General features: G+C 41.9%; 1 protein-coding gene across 1 annotated transcript in view; it reads right to left on the reverse strand.

The window, feature by feature from the left end:
• The window catches only part of mrc1a (mannose receptor, C type 1a), a 142,554-nt gene that overhangs the window by 109,088 nt on the left and 10,886 nt on the right, over nt 1–22,580 (reverse strand). Inside the window, exon 3 of the mRNA XM_055652940.1 lies at nt 19,624–19,794. Coding sequence (XP_055508915.1) covers nt 19,624–19,794 — 171 coding nt within the window. The remainder of the gene's footprint in view (nt 1–19,623; nt 19,795–22,580) is intronic.

Genomic DNA, 22,580 nt, shown 5'->3' on the forward strand with positions numbered 1-22,580 from the left:
GAGAAAACGGGGAATTACAGACCAGTTAGTCTAACGTCGGTAGTGGGGAAACTGCTAGAGTCAGTTATTAAAGATGGGATAGCAGCACATTTGGAAAGTGGTGAAATCATTGGACAAAATCAGCATGGATTTATGAAATGTAAATCATGTCTGACGAATCTGATAGAATTTTTCGAGGATGTAACAAGTAGAGTGGATAAGGGAGAACCAGTGGATGTGTTATATCTGGACATTCAGAATGCTTTCGACAAGGTCCCACATAAGAGATTAGTATACAAACTTAAAGCACAGGGTATTGGGAGTTCAGTATTGATGTGGATAGAGAACTGGTTGGCAGACAGGAATCAAAGAGTAGGAGTAAACGGGTCCTTTTCACAATGGCAGGCAGTGACTAGTGGGGTACCGCAAGGCTCAGTGCTGGGACCCCAGCTATTTACAATACATATTAATGATTTGGACGAGGGAATTGAATGCAACATCTCCAAGTTTGCGGATGACATGAAGCTGGGGGGCAGTGTTAGCTGTGAGGAGGATGCTCGGAGGCTGCAAGGTGACTTGGATAGGCTGAGAGAGTGGGCAAATGCATGGCAGATGCAGTATAATGTGGATAAATATGAGGTTATCCGCTTTGGTGGCAAAAACAGGAAAGTAGACTATTATCTGAATGGTGGCCGATTAGGAAAAGGGGAGATGCAACAAGACCTGGGTGTCATGGTACACCAGTCATTAAAAGTAGGCATGCAGGTACAGCAGGCAGTGAAGAAGGTGAATGGTATGTTAGCATTCATAGCAAAAGGATTTGAGTATAGGAGCAGGGAGGTTCTACTGTAGTTGTACATATAGTTGTACTGTAGTTTGATTCTATGTCCCTTGGTGAGACCACACCTGGAGTATTGCGTACAGTTTTGGTCTCCTAATCTGAGGAAAGACATTCTTGCCATAGAGGGAGTACAGAGAAGGTTCACCAGACTGATTCCAGGGATGTCAGGACTTTCATATGAAGAAAGACTGGATAGACTCGGTTTATACTCGCTAGAATTTAGAAGATTGAGGGGGGATCTTATAGAAACTTACAAAATTCTTAAGGGTTTGGGGAAGGACATTCTTGCTATTGAGGGAGTGCAGCGTAGGTTTATATGGTTAATTCCCGGGATGGAGGGACTGTAATTTGCTGAGAGAATGGAGCAGCTGAGCTTGTACGCTCTGGAGTTTAGAAGGACGAGAGGGGATCTCATTGAAACATATAAGATTGTTAAGGGTTTGGACACGCTAGAGGCAGGAAACATGTTCCCGATGTTGGGGGAGTCCAGAACCAGGGGCCACAGTTTAAGAATAAGGAGTAAACCATTTAGAACGGAGATGAGGAAACACTTTTTCACACAGAGTGTGGTGAGTCAGTGGAATTCTCTGAGGGCTGTGGAGGCAGGTTCTCTGGATGCTTTCAAGAGTGAGCTAGATAGGGTTCTTAAAAATAGCTGAGTCAGGGGATATGGGGAGAAGGCAGGAACGGGGTTCATGTTCACATTGAATGGCGGTGCTGGCTCGAAGGGCCAAATGGCCTCCTCCTGCACCTATTGTCTATTGACTCTTCTTATGCCTACAGCAGTCATCAAAATACATAATGCCTGAGATGAACATTATTGTATTTGATTACAGAACTTTAGTTGCTTCTTAAAGAGTTAGTTAGAGTTAGACCAAACAGATGGTAGATATTATTTTAAGTATAATCAAATGGTTGGAATATATTTTAAAAATCAGTGGCAGAGAAAATTTGGCCTTTTAGTTACATGACAAAGGCGAGAGATATATAAGGTACTATATATGCAAATCAAATAGAGTCCCTTCCTTTTCCTGCTTCCAAACAACAAAAACTTTCTGAAGCTAAAAAAAGGGGAAAAAATGTGAAATTGATTAAGAAGGGAAGGAAACCAGGGTCACTGATGGCAACTTGCAAAGTGGCAATTGTTTTCAACAGGAAAATAAAGTTTTTGCAATATACAAATAATAATCTGCACTCACTGTCAGAGAAAAAGGGATACCATACGTTTAGAGATGTCAAGTTAAAGTTACTCTAACAATTGGAACCTAATGATATTAAAATGTGTTTGTGAGTATTTAACTTACAGAAATAACTTTACAGGCCTCACCACTTGCAGCCTTTGTATGATTTACTCATTTGCTGTGTGGCAAATGCTATCAAACTGGCTGTACTTGCCTAATGGAAAACCAGTGTTAAACAGGGGAACCTGGATCTGTTTTGTGTGAAGGGACACAAAAATGCTGGAGAAACTCAGCGGGTGCAGCAGCATCTATGGAGCGAAGGAAATAGGCAACGTTTCGGGCCTAAACCCTTCTTCAGCATTTTTGCCTATTTCCTTTGCTCCATAGATGCTGCTGCACCCGCTGAGTTTCTCCAGCATTTTTGTGTACCTTTGATTTTCCAGCATTTGCAGTTCCTTCTTAAACACTCTGTTTTGTGTGAGATGCGCTAAAATGACATTTTATCACACAAGGTGGTATTGTGTCTAATCAAATTGTCTTTGCACACCATAACCTGGTATAAAAGCTTGTTTCCGTGCCGTTTGATTCTATGTCCCTAACACTCTAAAAAGCTTGTGGAACAAGAACCATAAAAACACCTTCGTCTGAAGAAGGATTTCGGCCCGAAACGTTGCCTATTTTCTTCGCTCCATAGATGCTGCTGCACCCGCTGAGTTTCTTCAGCTTTTTTGTGTACCATAAAAACACCATATTGTCATCAGGTTCACAGACATGCTACAGGTAAGGAGATCTGCCATTCTTCTTTGATCTGGCTTGTTTGCGACTCCAGGCTTACCACAGAGGTTGCCTCTCCACTGCTTCCTCGGTTCATGGTCAACTAGTTCGAAATGTTGGCTTTGCCAGCAACATTTACGCTCACGTTCCAAAAACAAGTAAGTAAGAAATAAAATAATTTCTAATTTAATTTAGTTTCATTGAGTTTAGTTTAGTGTCATCTGTACCGATTGTCATGTACACATTTCAATGGAACTGCCGGCCTTCTCTATAAAAAAAAGTGCTTGTCCATCAGATTTCAGTAAGGTCCAAATTGTTGTCTGTCTGTCGGTCTGGGGATTGTGGCATGCACTTTGTATTGGATGGTACTAAGATCAAAGTAGAAACTACAGATGCTGGTTAATATGCAAAAGGACACAAAGTGCTGGAGTAACTTAGCAGGTCACGCAGCATCTCTGAAGAACATGGACAGGTTATGTTTTGGGTCGAGATGTTTCTTCAGAGTCTGGAGTCTGAAAAAAGATCTTGACCCAAAACTTTACCTATCTATGTACTCCAGAGATGCTGCCTGACCTGCTGAATTACACTGTTTAAGAAAGAACTGCAAATGGTGTTTCTCCGGCATTTTTGTCTACCTTTGCTGAATTACACTTGCACTTTGTGTACTAAGATCATAATCTATTTCACAAGAATCATTTCACAAAGTAATAAAAACATGCAGCTCAACCAATAATACACAGAGCTTGCAAATTCACATGATATAAGATGGAGCAGCCCATTTCAAACTTGATATCAACACTACTGTCACCTCATGCCAAATATATTGTTAATTGTTAAACGCTACTACATACTTATGAGTCATTAAGGCAAGATGACAAGTGGGTTTGATAAACAGGGATCTTATCAATGGCTATCTAAGAAAAATAATCCCGGTTGGACGGAAAAAAATGACCATCAGCAATTTAACTTCCTGAAATTGGCAATTAAAAAGCAGATTTGCAAAACACAATTTTGTTTGGACAAAATAAACGATTCAAAGCAGCAAACCTTAACAAAATAAATGTGCTTACTTCTCTCAATATCAAACTGAACACCACAATCAATCAGCTAAGTAATTTCTTAGAACATAGAACAGTACAACACAGGAACAGACCCTTTAGACTGCAGTGTCTGTGCCAAACTTGATGCCAAATTAAATTTTTAAGAAAAAACTGCAGATGCTGGAAAAATCGAAGGTAGACAAAATTGCTGGAGAAACTCAGCGGGTGAGGCAGCATCTATGGAGCGAAGGAATAGGCGACGTTTTGGGTCAAGACCCTTCTTCAGACTGAATCAAATTAATCTTGTCCACCTGCACATTATCCATTTCCCTCTGTTCCATGCATTTTCATGTGCCTATCAAAAAATCTCTTCATTTACACATAATGATATACAATAATAAATCTATAGCTGATTAAAGTCAGTGTTGATCTGTAAGATTTAATCCAGTTAATTTCTGAGGTTATCAATGTCATGAGTGAAGGGTTTTTTTAACCATATAACCATATAACAATTACAGCACGGAAACAGGCCATCTCGGCCCTACAAGTCCGTGCCGAAGAATTTTTTTTTCCTTAGTCCCACCTGCCTGCACTCATACCATAACCCTCCATTCCTTTCTCATCCATATGCCTATCCAATTTATTTTTAAATGATACCAATGAACCTGCCTCCACCACTTCCACTGGAAGCTCATTCAACACCGCTACCACTCTCTGAGTAAAGAAGTTCCCCCTCATATTACCCCTAAACGTCTGTCCCTTAATTCTGAAGTCATGTCCTCGTGTTTGAATCTTCCCTATTCTCAAAGGGAAAAGCTTGTCCACATCAACTCTGTCTATCCCTCTCATCATTTTAAAGACCTCTACCAAGTCCCCCCTTAACCTTCTGCGCTCCAGAGAATAAAGACCTAACTTATTCAACCTATCTCTGTAACTTAGTTGTTGAAACCCAGGCAACATTCTAGTAAACCTCCTCTGTACTCTCTCTATTTTGTTGACATCCTTCCTATAATTGGGCGACCAAAATTGTACACCATACTCCAGATTTGGTCTCACCAATGCCTTATACAATTTTAACATTACATCCCAGCTTCTATACTCAATGCTCTGATTTATAAAGGCTAGCATACCAAAAGCTTTCTTTACCACCCTATCTATATGAGATTCCACCTTCAAGGAACTATGCACGGTTATACCCAGATCCCTCTGTTCAACTGTATTCTTCAATTCCCTACCATTTACCATGTACGTCCTATTTTGATTTGTCCTGCCAAGGTGTAGCACCTCACATTTATCAGCATTAAACTCCATCTGCCATCTTTCAGCCCATTTTTCCAAATGGCCTAAATCACTCTGTAGACTTTGGAAATCCTCTTCATTATCCACAACACCCCCTATCTTAGTATCATCTGCATACTTACTAATCCAATTTACCACACCTTCATCCAGATCATTGATGTACATGACAAACAACAAATGACCCCACACAGATCCCTGAGGCACCCCACTAGTCACCTGCCTCCAACCCGATAAACAGCCATCCACCATTACCCTCTGGCTTCTCCCATTCAGCCACTGTTGAATCCATCTTGCTATTCCTGCATTTATACCCAACAGTTGAACCTTCTTAACCAACCTTCCATGAGGAACCTTGTCAAAGGCCTTACTAAAGTCCATATAGACAACATCCACTGCTTTACGCTCGTCAATTTCCCTAGTAACATCTTCAAAAAATTCAAGAAGATTAGTCAAACATGACCTTCCAGGCACAAATCCATGTTGACTGTTCCTAATCAGACCCTGTTTATCCAGATGCTTATATATATTATCTCTAAGTATCGTTTCCATTAATTTGCCCACCACTGAAGTCAAACTAACAGGCCTATAATTGCTAGGTTTACTCTTAGAACCCTTTTTAAACAATGGAACAACATGCGCAGTACGCCAATCCTCGGGGACTATTCCCGTTTCTAATGACATTTGAAATATTTTTCTGTTTTTAAAAACAGAAAAGTTGTATTCGTTATCAACAAATTCTGAAACAGATCCTCTGGTTTTGCTTCCACTCTGGTTTGGTGTGTTCTGAGCTGGCTGATGGCTTCAATATTGGAATAACAGACTCTTCCACATGAACTACAAAATTGGGAAATAACTTAAATTGGTAAGGGTTTTTGAATGTGCCTATTATCCAGAATATCATTATATTGGAAAGGCGTTGAAAATTGAAATTTTACTATCATTAAATGATAGTATTCATAAAAACTGCAAGGGCATTGCATCAAGAATAAGTTATATTGTATAACCTAGTAAAGTTAGGTGTATTACACTCCCGGAAGATCCTAGAGGGCTACAGGCCACTGCCATACCCCGGCAGCAGGCATGGCTCACCTGCCACTGAACCGGGAACCCGCCTGGAGTGGGAGCCTCATTTGAGTTTCATCTCCTGCCTGCCCCTGAAGACCGAGATCCAGAGAGAAGAGTGGAGGAAGTCGGCAATAGCGGCGATCACTGGACAAAGGGCTGGTATGAAGATCCGGGGGCTTTATCTTCCACACCCTGAAGATCGGCTGTGGGAGGAACCCACAAGGCATGAAGGCTGAGGGTGGCCGGCCGAGGAGAGCGACAACAGTTCGCTGGACATTCTGGATCGAGCCGACAGCTGCAACAGGCCTTTACGGCTAGCTGCAGCTGGGGCTTTGAAAATGGTTCAAAACCTGGCGACTCTTGATTAGGGACTCAGTGGGCTGTTTCTATACATAATGTACCTAACCGGTGAATTTACGATTTCTCTGCACTCTTTCCCGCTGAATGGCATCTTTCTTAGAGATGAATAACAAAAACGGAACATAATACTCGAAGTGTGGCCTCGCAACCATCCTGTACATCCATAATATAATGTTCCAATTTATTGATATAGATGACAAACAGCAATGGGCCCAGCATCGATCCCTAACCACTGATCACGGGCTTCCAGTATGTCAACCAACGTTCCAACACCATCCACTGCTTATTACCGTTAAGCCAATTCTGTATCCAGTTACCTACCTCTTCTTGAATCCCATATGACCTAACCTTCCAAAGCAGACTACCATGCGGAAACATATCAAAGGCCTTGCTGCAATCTATGCAGGCTAGGACTATGTAGTCTATGCTATAGCCTTCCCTCATTAACCTTTTTGATTACTTTTTCAAAAAACTCTATCAAATTCATGAGAAGATTTCCATGCATAAAACCATGCTCTTCAGCACTCCTCATTACAATTTCTTATCCCCCAAAATCCTCTCGGGTAACATCACTTTCACAGTTTACAGGCTTACTAGTTGTTAGTCCCCAGATTTTTCTTTGCAGCTCTTCTTAAATAGAGGACAAAATTAGCCACCCTCCAGTCTTCTGGGACCTCATGCACGTCTAACGATGATTCATGTATCCGACAAGTCATCCTCGAACACGAGGGACTGCCTTAGAAGGAGAAGGAGATCTCTGATACTTTATTACAGATGATGGTTGGTGAGGGACAACATGTTGATATGATTTAGGAGGTAGCCAAGATTCAATCTAAGTGCATATATGAGGTAATGTTGAGAAATATATGCAGGTGATGTTGCAAGTAGAATGAGATGACTGAAGTCCACCCAGTGGAATGTCAATGAAGGGAAATTAGAAGCGAGTAACATGGTCAACCTTGTCAGAGATTGCTGAATGGTTAAGTATGATAAATTGCCTCAGACCTTATTGTAGAACACAGGTTCAATCCTGAACTCCTGGTGCATGTTTTTGTGTAACTCCGTCAACTACACTGAACTACGTTCATCCCTTCCACTGCTGTCACTAGCACACAGTGACTGTTGTGTGTACTATCCACAAAATGTATTGCAGTTACCTGGCCAAACTTCACCATCAACTCTTACAAAAATCTCAATCTCTACAACCAAGAATGACATGGGCAGCAGGTGTACAAATATTATCACTTCCGGGTGTTCTTCCAATACACACAGAAATATATTTGGTCTTTCATCATCACTGGTTCAACATCCTATAATTCCTTGCTCAGGAGCACTGTTCATAAGTTCATAGGTTTTAGGAGCAGAATGAGGCCTTTCACATCATCAAGTATACTCCGCCATTCAATTATGACTGATCTATATTCCTCTCTCTCAACCCCATTCTCCTGCCTTCTTGCTATAACCCCTGACACCCAAACTAATCAAGTATCTGTCAATCTCTGCCTTAGAAATATCCATTGACGGCCTCCACAGCCTACTGTGGCAATGAATTCCACAGATTCACTACCTTCTGGCTAAGGAAATTCCTCCTCATCTTTCTAAAGATAGAGTACATCCTTCCTCTTATTCTGAGGCTATGACCTCTGGCCCTAGACTCTTCCACTAGTGGAAACATCCTATCCACATCCACACTATCTAGGTATTTCACTATTCAGTAAATTGCAATGAGAGTTCTGAACAGTGGCACTGTGGAAGTAAACATCTACAAAATGACTACAGTGATTCAAGATGGGCTACTTGCATTAGGGCTAGGCAATAAATCTTGGCTGTGCAAGCAAAGCCCAGATTCCAAAAGCGAATGCAAAAAAGAAATATCAGCAAGTTCAGGATTTCTACACTTGCTTGTGTGAAGACAGAGGTCTGTGATTTCCTGGTGGTTGTTTTTCCAACTGCACTTCATTGCTTCATTGATTACAGCAAACTTCCTGTAAGTTTCCAGCGCTGATTCTGGGGAATCTACCCACTGAATCTTGACTAAGTTAGTCTTGGCTCCAGAACAATGGCTTCTTTACAATGGGGAGGCAATAGTTGTGAAGGGTCTAGGTATTGGTTGTTTACATTTGTTCGGACTTGATTCCATTTATTGAACATTAAAAAAAAATTGTGCTTTTATTTAAAATCTAAAAGACAACCTTGAGCAAAGGAGACACAGGAAAAATGCAGATGCTGGAATCTTGACAAAAACACAAAGTGTTTGAGTAACTCAGTGGGTCAGGCAACGCTGTGATAAGAACAGATTTGCAAAATGTTCCCCATCTGTTCCTTTTACTGATGCTGCCTAACCCATTCGGTTACTCCTGTATTTTGTATTTTAGCTCAAACAAAGGATATCTCTTTGGTGGCTGAAAGTCCCTGTATGTGTTGTGAATCTGTGGAATTCTCTGCCACAGAAGGCAGTGGAGGCCAATTCACTGGATGTAGTCAAGAGAGAGTTAGATATAACTCTTAGGGAAAACAAGGGATATGGGGAGAAATCAGGATGGGGGTTCTGATTTTGGATAATCAGCCATGATCATATTGAATGGCGGAGTTGGGTCGAAGGGCCGAATGGCCTACTCCTGCACCTATATTCCATGTTATATGTTTCTATATTTCTCACTCCCTCCCTTCCTCCATTTCCCACATTTGAAAAGCCTAGACCATGAATAATTATTCATCAACTTCTGTAAGAACAGTTATAAGTGACTCTGGCTGTGTAGTTTTGTGAACTTGGTTATATTCTCCAGCAACTGCAGGTGCAAAGTTTGACACTAGGACAGACTTGGTGACATCGAAAGAAAAATACTTTTTAGGGTTACACATGACGTTTATTTCAATGGGCATTAAGATTCTATCAGAAGCATTGCTGCTCAAGAGTAACAGATCTGCTTTCAACAGGAAATTCTACCAAGTAGACAAGGCGTTTTACATTGAGACTCTGCAGATACGATATACGTACTTCTGTAGAACAATGAGAGGAAAAGGTCTTGGATGCCACTGACCTTTTCTGGCTGACAAGGTCAGTGGCTGCCGGTGATGGATAAAGGATGTGCTTTCATTTCTTCAGTCTATTATGACTTCCAGGCTGATTACTTTGCAGCTGTTTTATACTAAGGAAACAGAAGCTATCCTAGATGATTACACGTTTATTATGAATTTATATCAGTGGTTTAACTTTCATTCTAATTTTCCTTTTGGGCACTTTTAATGATCGATTGTTTGTATGTCCTGCACTAGCTTTTCTCAGTTCCCCTGGAAGCACTTTTATATATTTTCCAATGAGCAACTTCGAAGGCCAGTTCATGTTTAACTTTATTATAGTTATATCATCAAACATCTCACCATCCACATCGAATTTTATTTTATTTTATTTTATTTTTATTTATTGTATTTTTTTGGGGGGCTCGTAGACGGCATGGAAACAAGCTTTCAGCCCACGCTGACGAGTGATCACCCGTACACTAGTTCTATCCTACACACTAGGGAACATTTAGAAACCTACCCATCTTTGGAATGTGGAAGGGAACCAGAGCACCTGGAGAAAACCCACATGGTCACAGGGAGAATTTACAAGCCCCATACAGACAGCACCTATACTCGATCTCGAACCCAGGTCTTCAGCACCATAAAGCAGCAACTCTACCACTGCACCACTGAGTCGCCTAGTTTCTGCAGTAATATTAGACCATAAGACATAAGAGCATAAGACATTGAATGAAAGTAGACTCGATTGGCTGAATGATCAAATTTGATCGTTCAGCCCATCAAGTCTACTCATTCATTCAATCATGGCCGATCTATTTTTCCCTCTCAAATCCATTCTGCTGCCTTCTTCCCATAATCTTTGATGCCTTTCCCAATCAAGAGCATATTAATGCTTTAAAATACACAATGTCTTGGCCTCCATTGCCATCTGTAGCAATAAATTCTATAGATTTCCCACCCTCTGGCTAAATAAATACTAAATGTATGTCCTTTTATTCTCAGGCTGTACTCTCTGGTCCTAGATTCTCACATTACCAGACATATCCTTTCCATGTCCACTCTGTGTAGGCCTCCCATTATCCAGTAGGTTTCAATAAGATTCCCCCCATCACATTGTTGACATGTATTGTAAATGAATGGAAACAATATATCAATAAAACAACATAATCAGAATATTGTTTTCAAGAAGGAACTGCAGATGCTGGAAGATCGAAGGTACACAAAAATGCTGGAGAAACTCAGCGGGTGCAGCAGCATCTATGGAGCGAAGGAAATAGGCGACGTTTCGGGCCGAAACCCTTCTTCAGACTGATGGGGGGTGGGGGGGAGAAGGAAGGAAAAAGGGAGGAGGAGGAGCCCGAGGGCGGGGGGATGGGAGGAGACAGCTTGAGGGTTAAGGAAGGGGAGGAGGCAGCAAGGGCTAGCAAAACTGGGAGAATTCAACGTTCATGCCATCCGGACGCAAGCAACCCAGGCGGAATATGAGGTGCTGTTCCTCCAATTTCCGGCGTTGCTCACTCTGGCAATGGAGGAGACCCAGGACAGAGAGGACGGATTGGGAATGGGAGGGGGAGTTGAAGTGTTGAGGAATAATCAGAATATTACTGCAATGGGGACCATGGGCTTGAAATTGTATTGGTCAAAAATACTATATTAATGCTATGTGGGAACCTAGGTCTGCTGAACACAATGCCATTGTTTAGTTTACATTAGTTTACATGTGGTGTTTCAGGGAAGGTTATTCACATCAAGACCTGAGTGCATTAAAACGTGAGTGGTCATATGAGAATCACACATCTGCTGTAATCAATCAATGTTCCTTCCTGCAACTCTTAAAGCGGAATAGCAATTGAATCCGAGACGCATTCCAACCACTGCTGAGAGCGAAATCTAAGAGACAGCCAGCACCAAGCATGACAGCTACAGGGGAGGTGTTGCACATTTGGAAATGCAGCTACACTGCATTTCAGCTTCCTCCATTAGTCAGTGCCTGGATAAATGTGGAGATGGTAACCTGGGAGATACGTACAAGGAGTGAGGCCGTACAGGCCTGATCCCAAAACCATAGATTTAATTATCCCAGTATCACAATTCTAATCTGCCACAGCATCATCACCATAACAACGCACTTTATTTTACCTCAGCAATCTCACATCTCACTCACAGTTGCAACCTCTCAACCATTGAAGGTATTTGCACACAATGGCGGACTGGCCAGGGTGTCAGCTCGCCGATGGCAAGTGGGCTCCTGATGAAGTGGGCTCCCTTTGTCTCCTGGCAACCAATATTTTTAGACCCAGTCCGCCACTGTTTGCACACATAGAGAAACACTCACTACAGTCTTCATTACTTGATGAGGTATACAAAATCATAAGAGAGATAAAGATAAGGGAAGTGGTCACGGCCTTCTTCCAAGGATAGAGGAGCCCAGAATTAAAGGGCAGAGGCTTAATGTGAAATGGCAAAGCTTTAAAAGAAACACAGTTCCTTCACCCAGAGAGTGGTGCATATATGGAACAAGCTGCCAGAGAAAGCTCTAGAGACAGGAAAAATAGTCACATTGAAAATAAATTTGAACAGGTACGTGAATAGGAAAGGATATGGGCCAAATGGAGGCAAAAAGGAACAAGCTCAGTTATAGCAACTAACTATAGATTCATTGAATCATACAGCACAGGGCAGCACAATGGTGCAGTGGTAGAGCTGGTGACTTTCGGCGCCAGAGACCCAGATTTTATCCTGACTATGGGTGAAGTTTGTATGGAGTTTGTACCTTCTCCCTGTTACTGTGTGGGTTTTCTCCAAGTGCTCCAATTTCTTCCCACACTCCAAAGATCTCGCTACATGTGACAATAAACTACACTAAAACTAAAACTAGTGTGTTGGATAATGTTAGTGCACGGGGTGATCGCTGATCGGCCTGGACTTAGTGGACCGAAGGGCCTATTTCTGCACTGTATCTCTAAAGTCTAAAGCATAGAAACAGACCATTAAGCCCATCTTGCCCATGCTGACCAAGGAACAAGCTGCCAGAGCAGATAGTTGAGGCAGAGAATAGTGCAACGTTTAGGAAACAATTAGACATGTATATGGATAGGACGTTTAGAGGGATATGGGTTAAACGCAGGCAGGTGGGACTACTGTAGATGTGACATGTTGGTTGGTGTTGTCCGAAGGGCCTTTTTCCATGATGTATCACTCTATGACTCCAAGCACACAAAATCAATGGCCAACAACAGCTAACCCAGAAGCACCAGTAAATATATTTACTTTAATGTTGGCATCAAATGAAAAACATTAGATAAAATTAGACCATTGTGAGACAAATTCGTTTTACCCTACTGATGATGTGTTGTTGCAATAGTAATCCTGCTCAGTACAAGAGGAGCCGCAGGTTCGTACATTTGGTGTATGTGCTTGGATGAGGAGTCAATGGTGCGAAGCTACCATCCGCAGGATTATGACTTGTTTCTATCAAGAGGGAGTTAGATTTAGCTCTTAGAGCTAAAGGAATCAAGGGACATGGGGAAAAAGCAGGAACGGGGTACTGATTTTGGATGATCAACCATGATCATATTGAATGTCGGTGCAGGCTCGAAGGGCCGAATGGCCTACTCCTGCACCTATTTTCTATGTTTCTATAAACTGTCCTAAACATGGTCATGATTTATATAGGGAAAGTTAAAATCATGGGACATCATGTTACAGTTGTGTAGAGCACTGGTGATGCCGCATCCTCTCTAGCTAATTCACATCCTTCCTATCGTGCTGTATGTGCGGTTCTAGTGTTTGTATATATGATTAAGCTAGACGGGTGAGAAGAACAGATTCACAGCAGTTGCTGGAACAGGAAGGCTTAATATAAGAGACTGGGACTGGTTTTCCTGGAGCAAAGAAGGTTGAGGGGTGATCATAACGAGGGTTATGAAATCACAGGGAACCTAAAACGGGGGATGGTCACAATTTAATTTCCTGGGTGAGGGAGTCTAAAACTGGAAGGAATTGGTTTAAGGTGAGAGGGGAGAGATTTTAAGGAGATGTGAGAGGCATGTATTTCAACAAGGAAGGTGATGGGTATATGGGATGGGCTGTCAGAGGAAGTGATAGTGCCATGTACAATTACAATGTTTACAAATCCATTTGATAAGCTCATGGATAGGAAAGGTTTAGAGGGATTCAGGCCAAAAATGCAGCAAAACGGGATTAACGCCAGAAGGCACATTGAACATTATGGACAAGTTGAGCCAAAGGGCTGGGTTGTGTGCTATATAACTCGATGACTTCATTACATGTAGTAGACTTGCTGCAATGTCCAAGTGTGGATGTCAAGGAAGAATGAGATGGGAGGTATTGCACAGTCCCTAACAATCCTTCCAACTGCTGATATTTCTTTGGTGAGACCTTTGCTATCCATGGTTCTTCTTCTTCTCTGGTAATCTTGATGAAGCTCTCATAAGAATGAATGAGCATAAGTGAATTAAAGAAAGACTACATCAGGCCAATTGCATCACGACTGAATCAACTTCAATTATCATTACCCATGAAATCCAGAAACATATCCACACTCCTGGGATATATTAAACAGACCAATCTGCCCAGATTAATTCAGAGGACAAAAATTCAATTTTAATCTGCCATAATCCTGGAAGAGAGAATTGTCATGAAATGCATATTATGGGAGTAATGCTGTTGCCTACAAATGAGGAACTAAAAATATAACTTGCGCTGGGAATGAGTAGTAATATCAATTTCTGTTTGTTTGTTTGTAGAATATGAGCATTGCTGATAGGTCTAGAATTTGTTGTTTGACCGCCTGAGAAGGTTTGGTGAGTTACATTGAATCACTGCAGCAAGCTGACTCATGCACTGTTATTATATAATTAATGCCAAATTTCCACCTAAAATCAATATAGAAATTACAATACATAATCCTGTCAAGCTATTGTGCAACCTGGATATTGCAGGCAGTGTAGTTTCCAAGGCCATTCATTCACACTGCATACCATGGTAATATATCCAACAATGGTGATGCAGAAGTTTGGACTGGCTGGAAAGTTAGATTCTTTTATGTATGTTTTATCAATGAAACCAAGCCATTGCTTCCATCTGTGTGAGAGCTTCCCTTAATATTGTCATGTAGGAAGATATTGATGAGGGGGACACTCTACGGCAGACAGGGATAATTATCAATTTTTCATGTCTAAGTGCTTCATTCAAAGACATATGTTTTTTTCTCAATATTGTAGCTGCTCTGTTTATTCAGTAATTTTGAGGGCATTTAGATACAGTACAATGGATCTGGAACCACATTTAGGCTTGTCCAAAGATTTCAAATCCTGTAGAACATTTGCAAAAATGGCTGGGCCTTTACAGCAATCCAATGGTTTCATGTTCACCATTACTGAGTCGAATTTATCAATCCAAATTTATTTTAAATTTGCTTTATTGACTTGGGTTCATTGGAGTAGGTGACTCTGGAAAACTGGATTTATAACTATAATGGCCAAAAGAGATAGGTATCTTTCCTGAGAATGCAATCTAATAAGTTAAAGTACTTAAAAAAAATGAAACACCACAAATCGTCTGAATTTTTATACACGTGAGCTTAGTAAAAATGGCACCTGAAATATTGATAAGGACCTCTGAGTGTGTTTGGCTAAATTTTCCCTTTCCACTACTTTTTCAAATCATAGACATATTTAATATTTCCAATGTTTGACAAAGGAACCTTACATATTTAGCAAGTGTCCAAGGATCATTCTGGGACTGGAATTGTGCATTCAGCAATAAAAGCATGTGCTATTAACCCTAATTCACTCATTAATGAGTGCAAAAAATGAACGAGTCAAGAGCTGTAAACCACTCAAATTTGGCGATGATTTGCGAAAGGGTCCATTTCACACATAAAAGGACCGTGGCTTCCCTTTTAATGTCAGCAATTACCTCATGCGCTGACTCATATGGTACACAGATTGAACCATGATAACAATGGCATCTAAAACGATCTTAGGCAATTTCTGACGTGTCAGTGAAAGCAGTTGCAAATGACTTTGCCTGCTGGATTAGATGAGATAAGGTACCACGTTGTAACATCATATGGTATTTATTGAATCCATCATCAACAAAATAACAAAACAGGAAGCAACAACTGAACTACTGGAGTAGATAAACTTAACAAAAATGGAAGCAGTATCATGACACCACAGAAATTTATATGCAGAGATAGGGGTTTTTTTTAGCCCATTTTACTCAAGATACCGTGAAAGTAAGGCTATCCAGAAACTTATGCCTTTTTCCATTTTATTTCTCAAATGTTTATATTTTTGTTTAGAATATACACCTGCCACTTGTTTGAGCAATGTCCCAACAATTTTTTTGCAGGAACAATTTCTCCAAAACACAAAGTGGTTCAGCCAACATCTAGGGGGGGATTGGACAGGCAACATTTTGGGTCAGGAACCTTCTTCAAATTCCAACATCTGCGGTCACTTTTGTCAACAATTTTTCTAAGTCATTCCCCTCACTTTTGTTTTAGTAATGGTCTCAAGTTTAGCTTTTTGTACTTCAAGTATAAGGAATAAGAAAGTATAAGAAAGAGTTCCTCTTTCTAGCCATTCTGGACACCCTTACTGATACAAAGGCAATTTGGGTTACCTCACAGAAGGGAAGACCAGTTGCAAATGGGGACTGGGTGTATATTTGGGGATTCGGTTAGCAAGATTCCACATACAATGGTACACAAGTAAACTCTGTTGATCCAGCCAGACTACACTATTGTTTCTCAGCTATTTGAATCCAGAAGCTCCTCTCATAGCCCCATCACTAGCACAGTATATTGTGTACGCAATGAATTAATTATTATTGAGAATCCAGGAATCCTAGAACATTTATAACACAGAAGGAGTCACTCATGTCCGTGCTGTCACAACTCCTCCATTAGAGAGAGCGAGTCAATTTAATTGTCATTTGGACCCCTGGAGGTCCAAACGAAATGCCGTTTCTGCAGCCATACATTACACACACATTATACCCTCAAGTGTTCTTTAAATGTACTGAGGATGTCTGCCTCTACCAATCCTTTGGGCAGCAAGTTCCAGACTTCCATCATAGCTCAACTCCACAGTAATCCATCTCCCAATTACTTTGAGCCTTTGGTGCCTGACTTTTAATCCTTTTGCTATCTAGCTCTTTCATAACTTTGTGTACATCTCGTTTAAATCTCCCTTTTGCCTTGTAAGCTCCGAAGGAAACAACTGCAGTCTTATCATTTTTTCCTCTTGGCAAAAATGTTCCAGTTCCAGCAAATTTGTTCTATGTTCTCTGCAGTGTAAGCACATTTTCCTGAAATGTCATGGTCAGAACAGTGCATGGGAATCTAGCTGTGGTACAACTACTGTAGCTTTAGAGTAATTGAAGCATGGAAAATTTCAGGACTCCTTTGGTGGAGGGGCAGGTAGTATAGAGGAAGCAGGGGCTTGGACAGGGGGGTGAGTGGGCAAAGAAGTGGCAGATGGAATAAAGCGTAGCAAAGTGTGCGGCCATACATTTTGAAAGTAGGAATAAATGCATATACTATTTTCTAAATGTGGGGAGGATTCTGAAATCAGAGGTGTAAAGGGACTCGGGGGTGCTGGTGCAGGATTCCCAAAAGATTAATTTGATAGTGGAATTGGTAGTAAGGAAGGCAAATGCGATGTTAGCATTCATTTTGAGGGAACTAGATTATAAAAGCAGTGATGAAATTAAGAAACATTTGTTATCCTCTTTTATATTATTGGTTAGCTTACCAGCATATTTAATCTTTCCTCCTCATAATGCCTTTTTAGTTACCTTCTGTTGGTAATGTCAGTTAAATGTTACTACTGTACCTGCCTCAACTACCTATTTGAATAAAATGCCTGTCACTAAAGGTTTTGCCTGCTTCACATGTTGTTATATACAATCCCATGACATGATTTCAAGGAGCAAAATGTTACAGAGATGTCTTAATAAATACCTATCCCTCAATCTGCATCATTGAAGTAGTTCTAAAGTATCATTTTCTAAAGTAGTTGAGAAGAAATTGGAACAAAATCGGAGATCAAATTAGGATTTGTAAAGAAGTGCATCTGATGGTGGATTCCTGAGCAGATAGTTGAGGCAGGGACTATCCCAACATTTAAGAAGCAGTTAGACAGGTTTATGAATAGGAGAGGTTTGGAGGGATATGGACCAACTGCTGGCAGGTGAGGCTATTGTAGCTGAGACAATGTGTTTTGTTGGAGGTCTAGACTTTTTTTATGTGGGGGGTGGGGGGGAACTACCTTTCAGGGTCCCTACCTGGTCGAAGAGGCGGCTTTTCTCCGGGCTGCAGCTTCGACCCGTCCTCGCGGCCTACCAGCGGGCCTGGAGTGGCGTTTCCTGTCGGGGACCGCCCAGAACCACGGCTTCGGCGGCGGCACAGCGCTGGAGGGCTATCGTGGAGCGGGCGATGCCTTGCCCGGGTCGCCGCGCTGGAGCTCCGGTGAGCGGAGACCGCCGGGTAAAACATCGCGGAGCTGCGGGACTCCAACCGGCGCGGCCTTGTCGGCTTCGGAAGCCGCGGCCTCCAGTACGGAGGCGGCCGTTCCAGGGTTCCCAGGCCGCTGGGAGGACTCTCCCGACGCCGGAGCAACATCACCCGGCGAGAACGGCCTGGAACATTGGGCCTCCGTAGAGGCAACTGTGGAGGCCTCAATAGGTCCGACTATGGGTGAACTGGGGTTGAGGACTGGACTTTGTACCTTCCCTCATGGTGGGAGCCATTGTGGGGGGATGTATGTGTTTAAGACTCTCATTGGTGTTATGTCTGTATTCTTTTTTTGTGTCCTGCAAAATGGCAAAAAGCATTTCACTTCACTACACCCTATGTGAATGTGACCAATAAAATACATTTGATACCTTTGATACATGTTGGCCAGTGTGGGCAAGTTGTGCCCAAGGGCCTACTTCCACACTGTATCCCTTTACGACTTTGACCAAAAATGATTTACAAACTTCTCCAGTGAATGTAATGGGCCTGTTCCACCGAGGTAACTTTTTAGGCGACTGCAGGAGACTTTGCAGTCATCACATGGTCGCCACATGTTCGCAGGTGGTTGCCGGGAGTCGCCTTCATGGTCGTGAGAAGTTCCCACATTTTGAGAACTAGTCACAGCCTCATTATGATCGCTGCTAATTTATCAACATGTTGAAAAATTAGCGGCGACTAGAATTAAGTCACCATGGAGAGTAGCGCAAATTCTCGAGCCGTAGGTGGGTCGCAAGGAGGTCCGAGTGGGTTGCCAGGAGGTCAAAGGTTCTCGGAGGGTCTCGTAGGTTGGATCCAATGCTGACCGGTGAATTTCATTGGCTCATTGGGGGGAAAAAAAAGGTAAGCAGTAGTTTTCAGAACCAAGGAAAACCGACTGGTAATGTTAATGTCCGCCGAGCTTCACAGCCGTGTATCTCTGGCTTCTTAAATGTTGTCTCCACTTCTTCTCCCTCCTTCTCCACTTCTTCTCCCCCCCCTTCCCCCCTCTCTCCACCTCTTTTAAAGGACTTACCGTACACTGTGTTTTAGCTGTCTTAATTACAGCGCCAACCTTCCTGTTCATCGCGGTGTGTGTCACCTTGGCTTTGAACCGTGGGAATTTTTTAGACAGCACTCTCCCGCTTGCCCTGGCTCCCGCCTTTGCAGTGTGTGTGTGTTCCACTCTGACAGTTGCCGTTCCAGTTCCCGGTTTTTCAGGCGACTGCCAGCAACTTGACAGTCGCCGACAGTCCACTGAAAAATCGCCAAAGTGGGACAGGCCCGTTACTTCTAGATTCTGTAACTATTCTTGAGGCTCCTCCAGAGAAATGCTGAATGCAATGATGGCATGGACAGGTAAAGAACAGAACACAAATGTATAAATTGAGGCACAAAATAGCTCAATGTAATTTATGCCTCTCTTGCGTGGAAAAGCTGAAAAATGGCAGCTACTGGATGTGTGACCATTATTTATTATTGACTGGCAGCATGGTTCAAGTTTTATAATTATAGAGTCATAGTCAAACTTACATTTTTTGGGACAAATGCCCCACTTGCGATCCGCATAGTCCGAGGTAGTTGCGCACCAAAGATTCCCGTCCGTTCTGCCGTCTTCTGTACAATTTGTATACCACTTGTTTGAATATTTGAAAGGGATTACACAGGGTTGTCCATTTGAATTTCCGTATATTGTAAATAAATCTGAAAGGGAAAGAAGATTTTCCAGAACTGATTTACTTAAATCTCTGCGTTAAATCATATGATGTTAGAATCAATCCCATGCTCTTTCCACACTAGGTCCAGATGAGAAAAACCTACCTTCACACTCAAGGCATCATCAGTGGCAGTGCAAAGGGAAATCTCCCTGTTAGCTTTAGGGCCCTGTCCAACTGTACGACTTCATTCCAAGAGCTCTCCCGAGTTTAAAAATAATCAAACTCGTGGTAAGCACGGAGAATGAACGTAGCGGGTACCGTCGGAGCTCGGGGACGTCTCTTAGCGCTAACTGCAGGTACTCGGGAAGACTCGCTAACGGCAGGTAAGCACGGGAAGATTCGTGAAGATTTTTTAACATGATGAAAAATGTCCACAAGAGCCCCGAGTACCGACGAGTGGCCATTACTGTAAATCTCTGAGTTCGAATCAGGGCAAACTCGGGGGAACTCTTGGAATGAACTCGTACCGTGGGACAGAGGTTTTAGCAGCTGGAAATCCCTACCCTGAATCTTGCCAACCATCTAAGGTGGGATTCATTTAACACAAATTTTTAATGTTTGTGGCGTACAGTTATATTTAAGCACAACAAAAGATTGGGTAAATCATTTTTAAAATGAGATCATTAAAAATGTAACTCCAAGTAGTGAAATAGAACATAAAAAAGCAGCGCACTAAAACACCCATGCAGCCCACAATATCTGTGCCAACCGATGCCAATGTAAACTAATCTTCTCTGTCCACACATGATCCATATCCCTTCCATTCCCTGCATATCCATGTGCTTATTTAAAAGCCTCTTAAATCCCACTATTGTTCCTGCCTCCACCACCACACTATGTTCCAGGCACCCATTACCCTCTGTGTAAAAAAAAGCACAGCATATCTCCTTTAAACTTTGCCCCTCTCACATTAACCCATTGCCCTCTCACCCTAAACCTTTGCCATTTTGCCTTTGGCATTTGTACCCTGGTAAAAGGGTTCTGAACATCTACCCTACTCTACTCTATCTACCCTATATGTGCCTCATAATTTTATATACTTTATATACAAGGAATTAAAAACATGCAACAGCTCTGCAATAAGTCTTAAAATAACTTCATATCCAAAGCCCTCCGCTTCAAATTGGAATTTTGCGGTCTCGGGTCCCACATCAGATTTTATCTGTCGCAGGACTTGAACGACAATTTCCTGGCGCAAATGTTTAGAATTCTCAACAGGGTTGGGCTTCACCATTGGAATTCCCTCGATAAATCTGGGATTTCTGAATCTCACGGAGTACAAGATTGGAACTTGGTGTGCAATTTACAAAACACACCTTCCCTCACAAATGCAACATGGATTTAAAAATTAGGAATAGCACGTTAAAGGGCGTTAACTCTGCCAATACGATTCACCTGTACCCATCTGCCTGTTATTAACACATAATGATATGGAAATATTTATTAGGACTGGCAGCTTCTGTGGAGAGAGAATCAGAATAAATGTTTCAGGTTGATGAATTTTTGACCCAAAAAGTAAACTATGTTTCTCTCTCCTGTCTTGCTGCCTAACACAAATATTTCTAGCACTTCATTTTATGTCAAATTTGCTGCATCTGCAGTTTTTTTTAACTTTTCAACTTTCTAATATATTTTACTTTCATCTAGAATTTTATATAATGGATTGGGAAGCATAGGTGAGATATGGGCCAGGCACAAGCCAGTGTGACTAGCTCTGTTAATATCCATTCACCCTTGCTTAACAAGTACCTATCTCCATTACATTAAAGATATTAAAATACTCTGCCACCACCACCCTTTGAGGAAGAGACTTTCAAAGACTCATCAATTTAAAAAAAAAAAAATCTTTAGTTTAGTTTAGAGATAAAGCATGGATACACAGGCCCTTTACCCCACCAGGTCTGCGCCGACCAAGAATCACCTGTACACTAGTCCTATCCAGTACACCAGCAACAATCTACAGAGGTTAATTAACCTACAAACCTACGGGTCTTTCTCCCAGCAGCTCAATCTTGACCAAATGGTCGCAGTTTTGTTCTCAGATTTGTCTCAGTGACTCAGTCTTCCTCAAACCTGTGACAGCTAACAGTGATTCTCTCCTCTCCACATAAGAAATCCACTGATGCTCGTTTTTTGCCTTAAGCCGCTCACTGGAAATTAATATTGTTCCTCAAGTAAGGATACGAGTATTACACACAGTAATCTAGATGGATGCTCAACAACGCCTTAACTAATTGAAGAATATCCTCCCAACATTTGTATTTGCCCAACATTAAATGTTAACAGACTCTGAAGAAGAGTCATGGCCCCAAATGTAGTTTATCCATGTTCCCCTGAGATGCTGCCTGGCCCGCTGAACCACTCCAGCATTCTGTGTCTTCTTTAGTAAGCCAGTACCTTGTAGCGGCCAGATACGTGGTGAATAAAGGTGAGACGTCAGGCCGTTTGAAAGACTTGTTTATTTAGTGGTAACAGTTTAAGTTGGTGCGCTAACTATAATCCAATGTTGCTGTAGCTGAGCAAGGTTGTTATCTCGGGCTCAGCTACCTGTCGACTCCTCAAGGTCTCGAGGTGAGAGACCTTAAGTACCAGGACACTCCCTCTAGCCCATGACGTGACGTGCCCGCCCTCGTATCTCCTGACGAGGGTGCGTGCATGAGTGGCCCGTGTTTAGGCTGACGTCACAACCTGCAGTTCCTTGTTTCTACAATATGAACAGTCTGTCAGCTTTCCTAACTAATTGCAGCATCTGAACCTTTAATGAATCATGCT

This window comes from Leucoraja erinacea, chromosome 2, assembly GCF_028641065.1.
Source record: "Leucoraja erinacea ecotype New England chromosome 2, Leri_hhj_1, whole genome shotgun sequence".
In the NCBI taxonomy this organism is placed as follows: Eukaryota; Metazoa; Chordata; class Chondrichthyes; order Rajiformes; family Rajidae; genus Leucoraja; species Leucoraja erinaceus.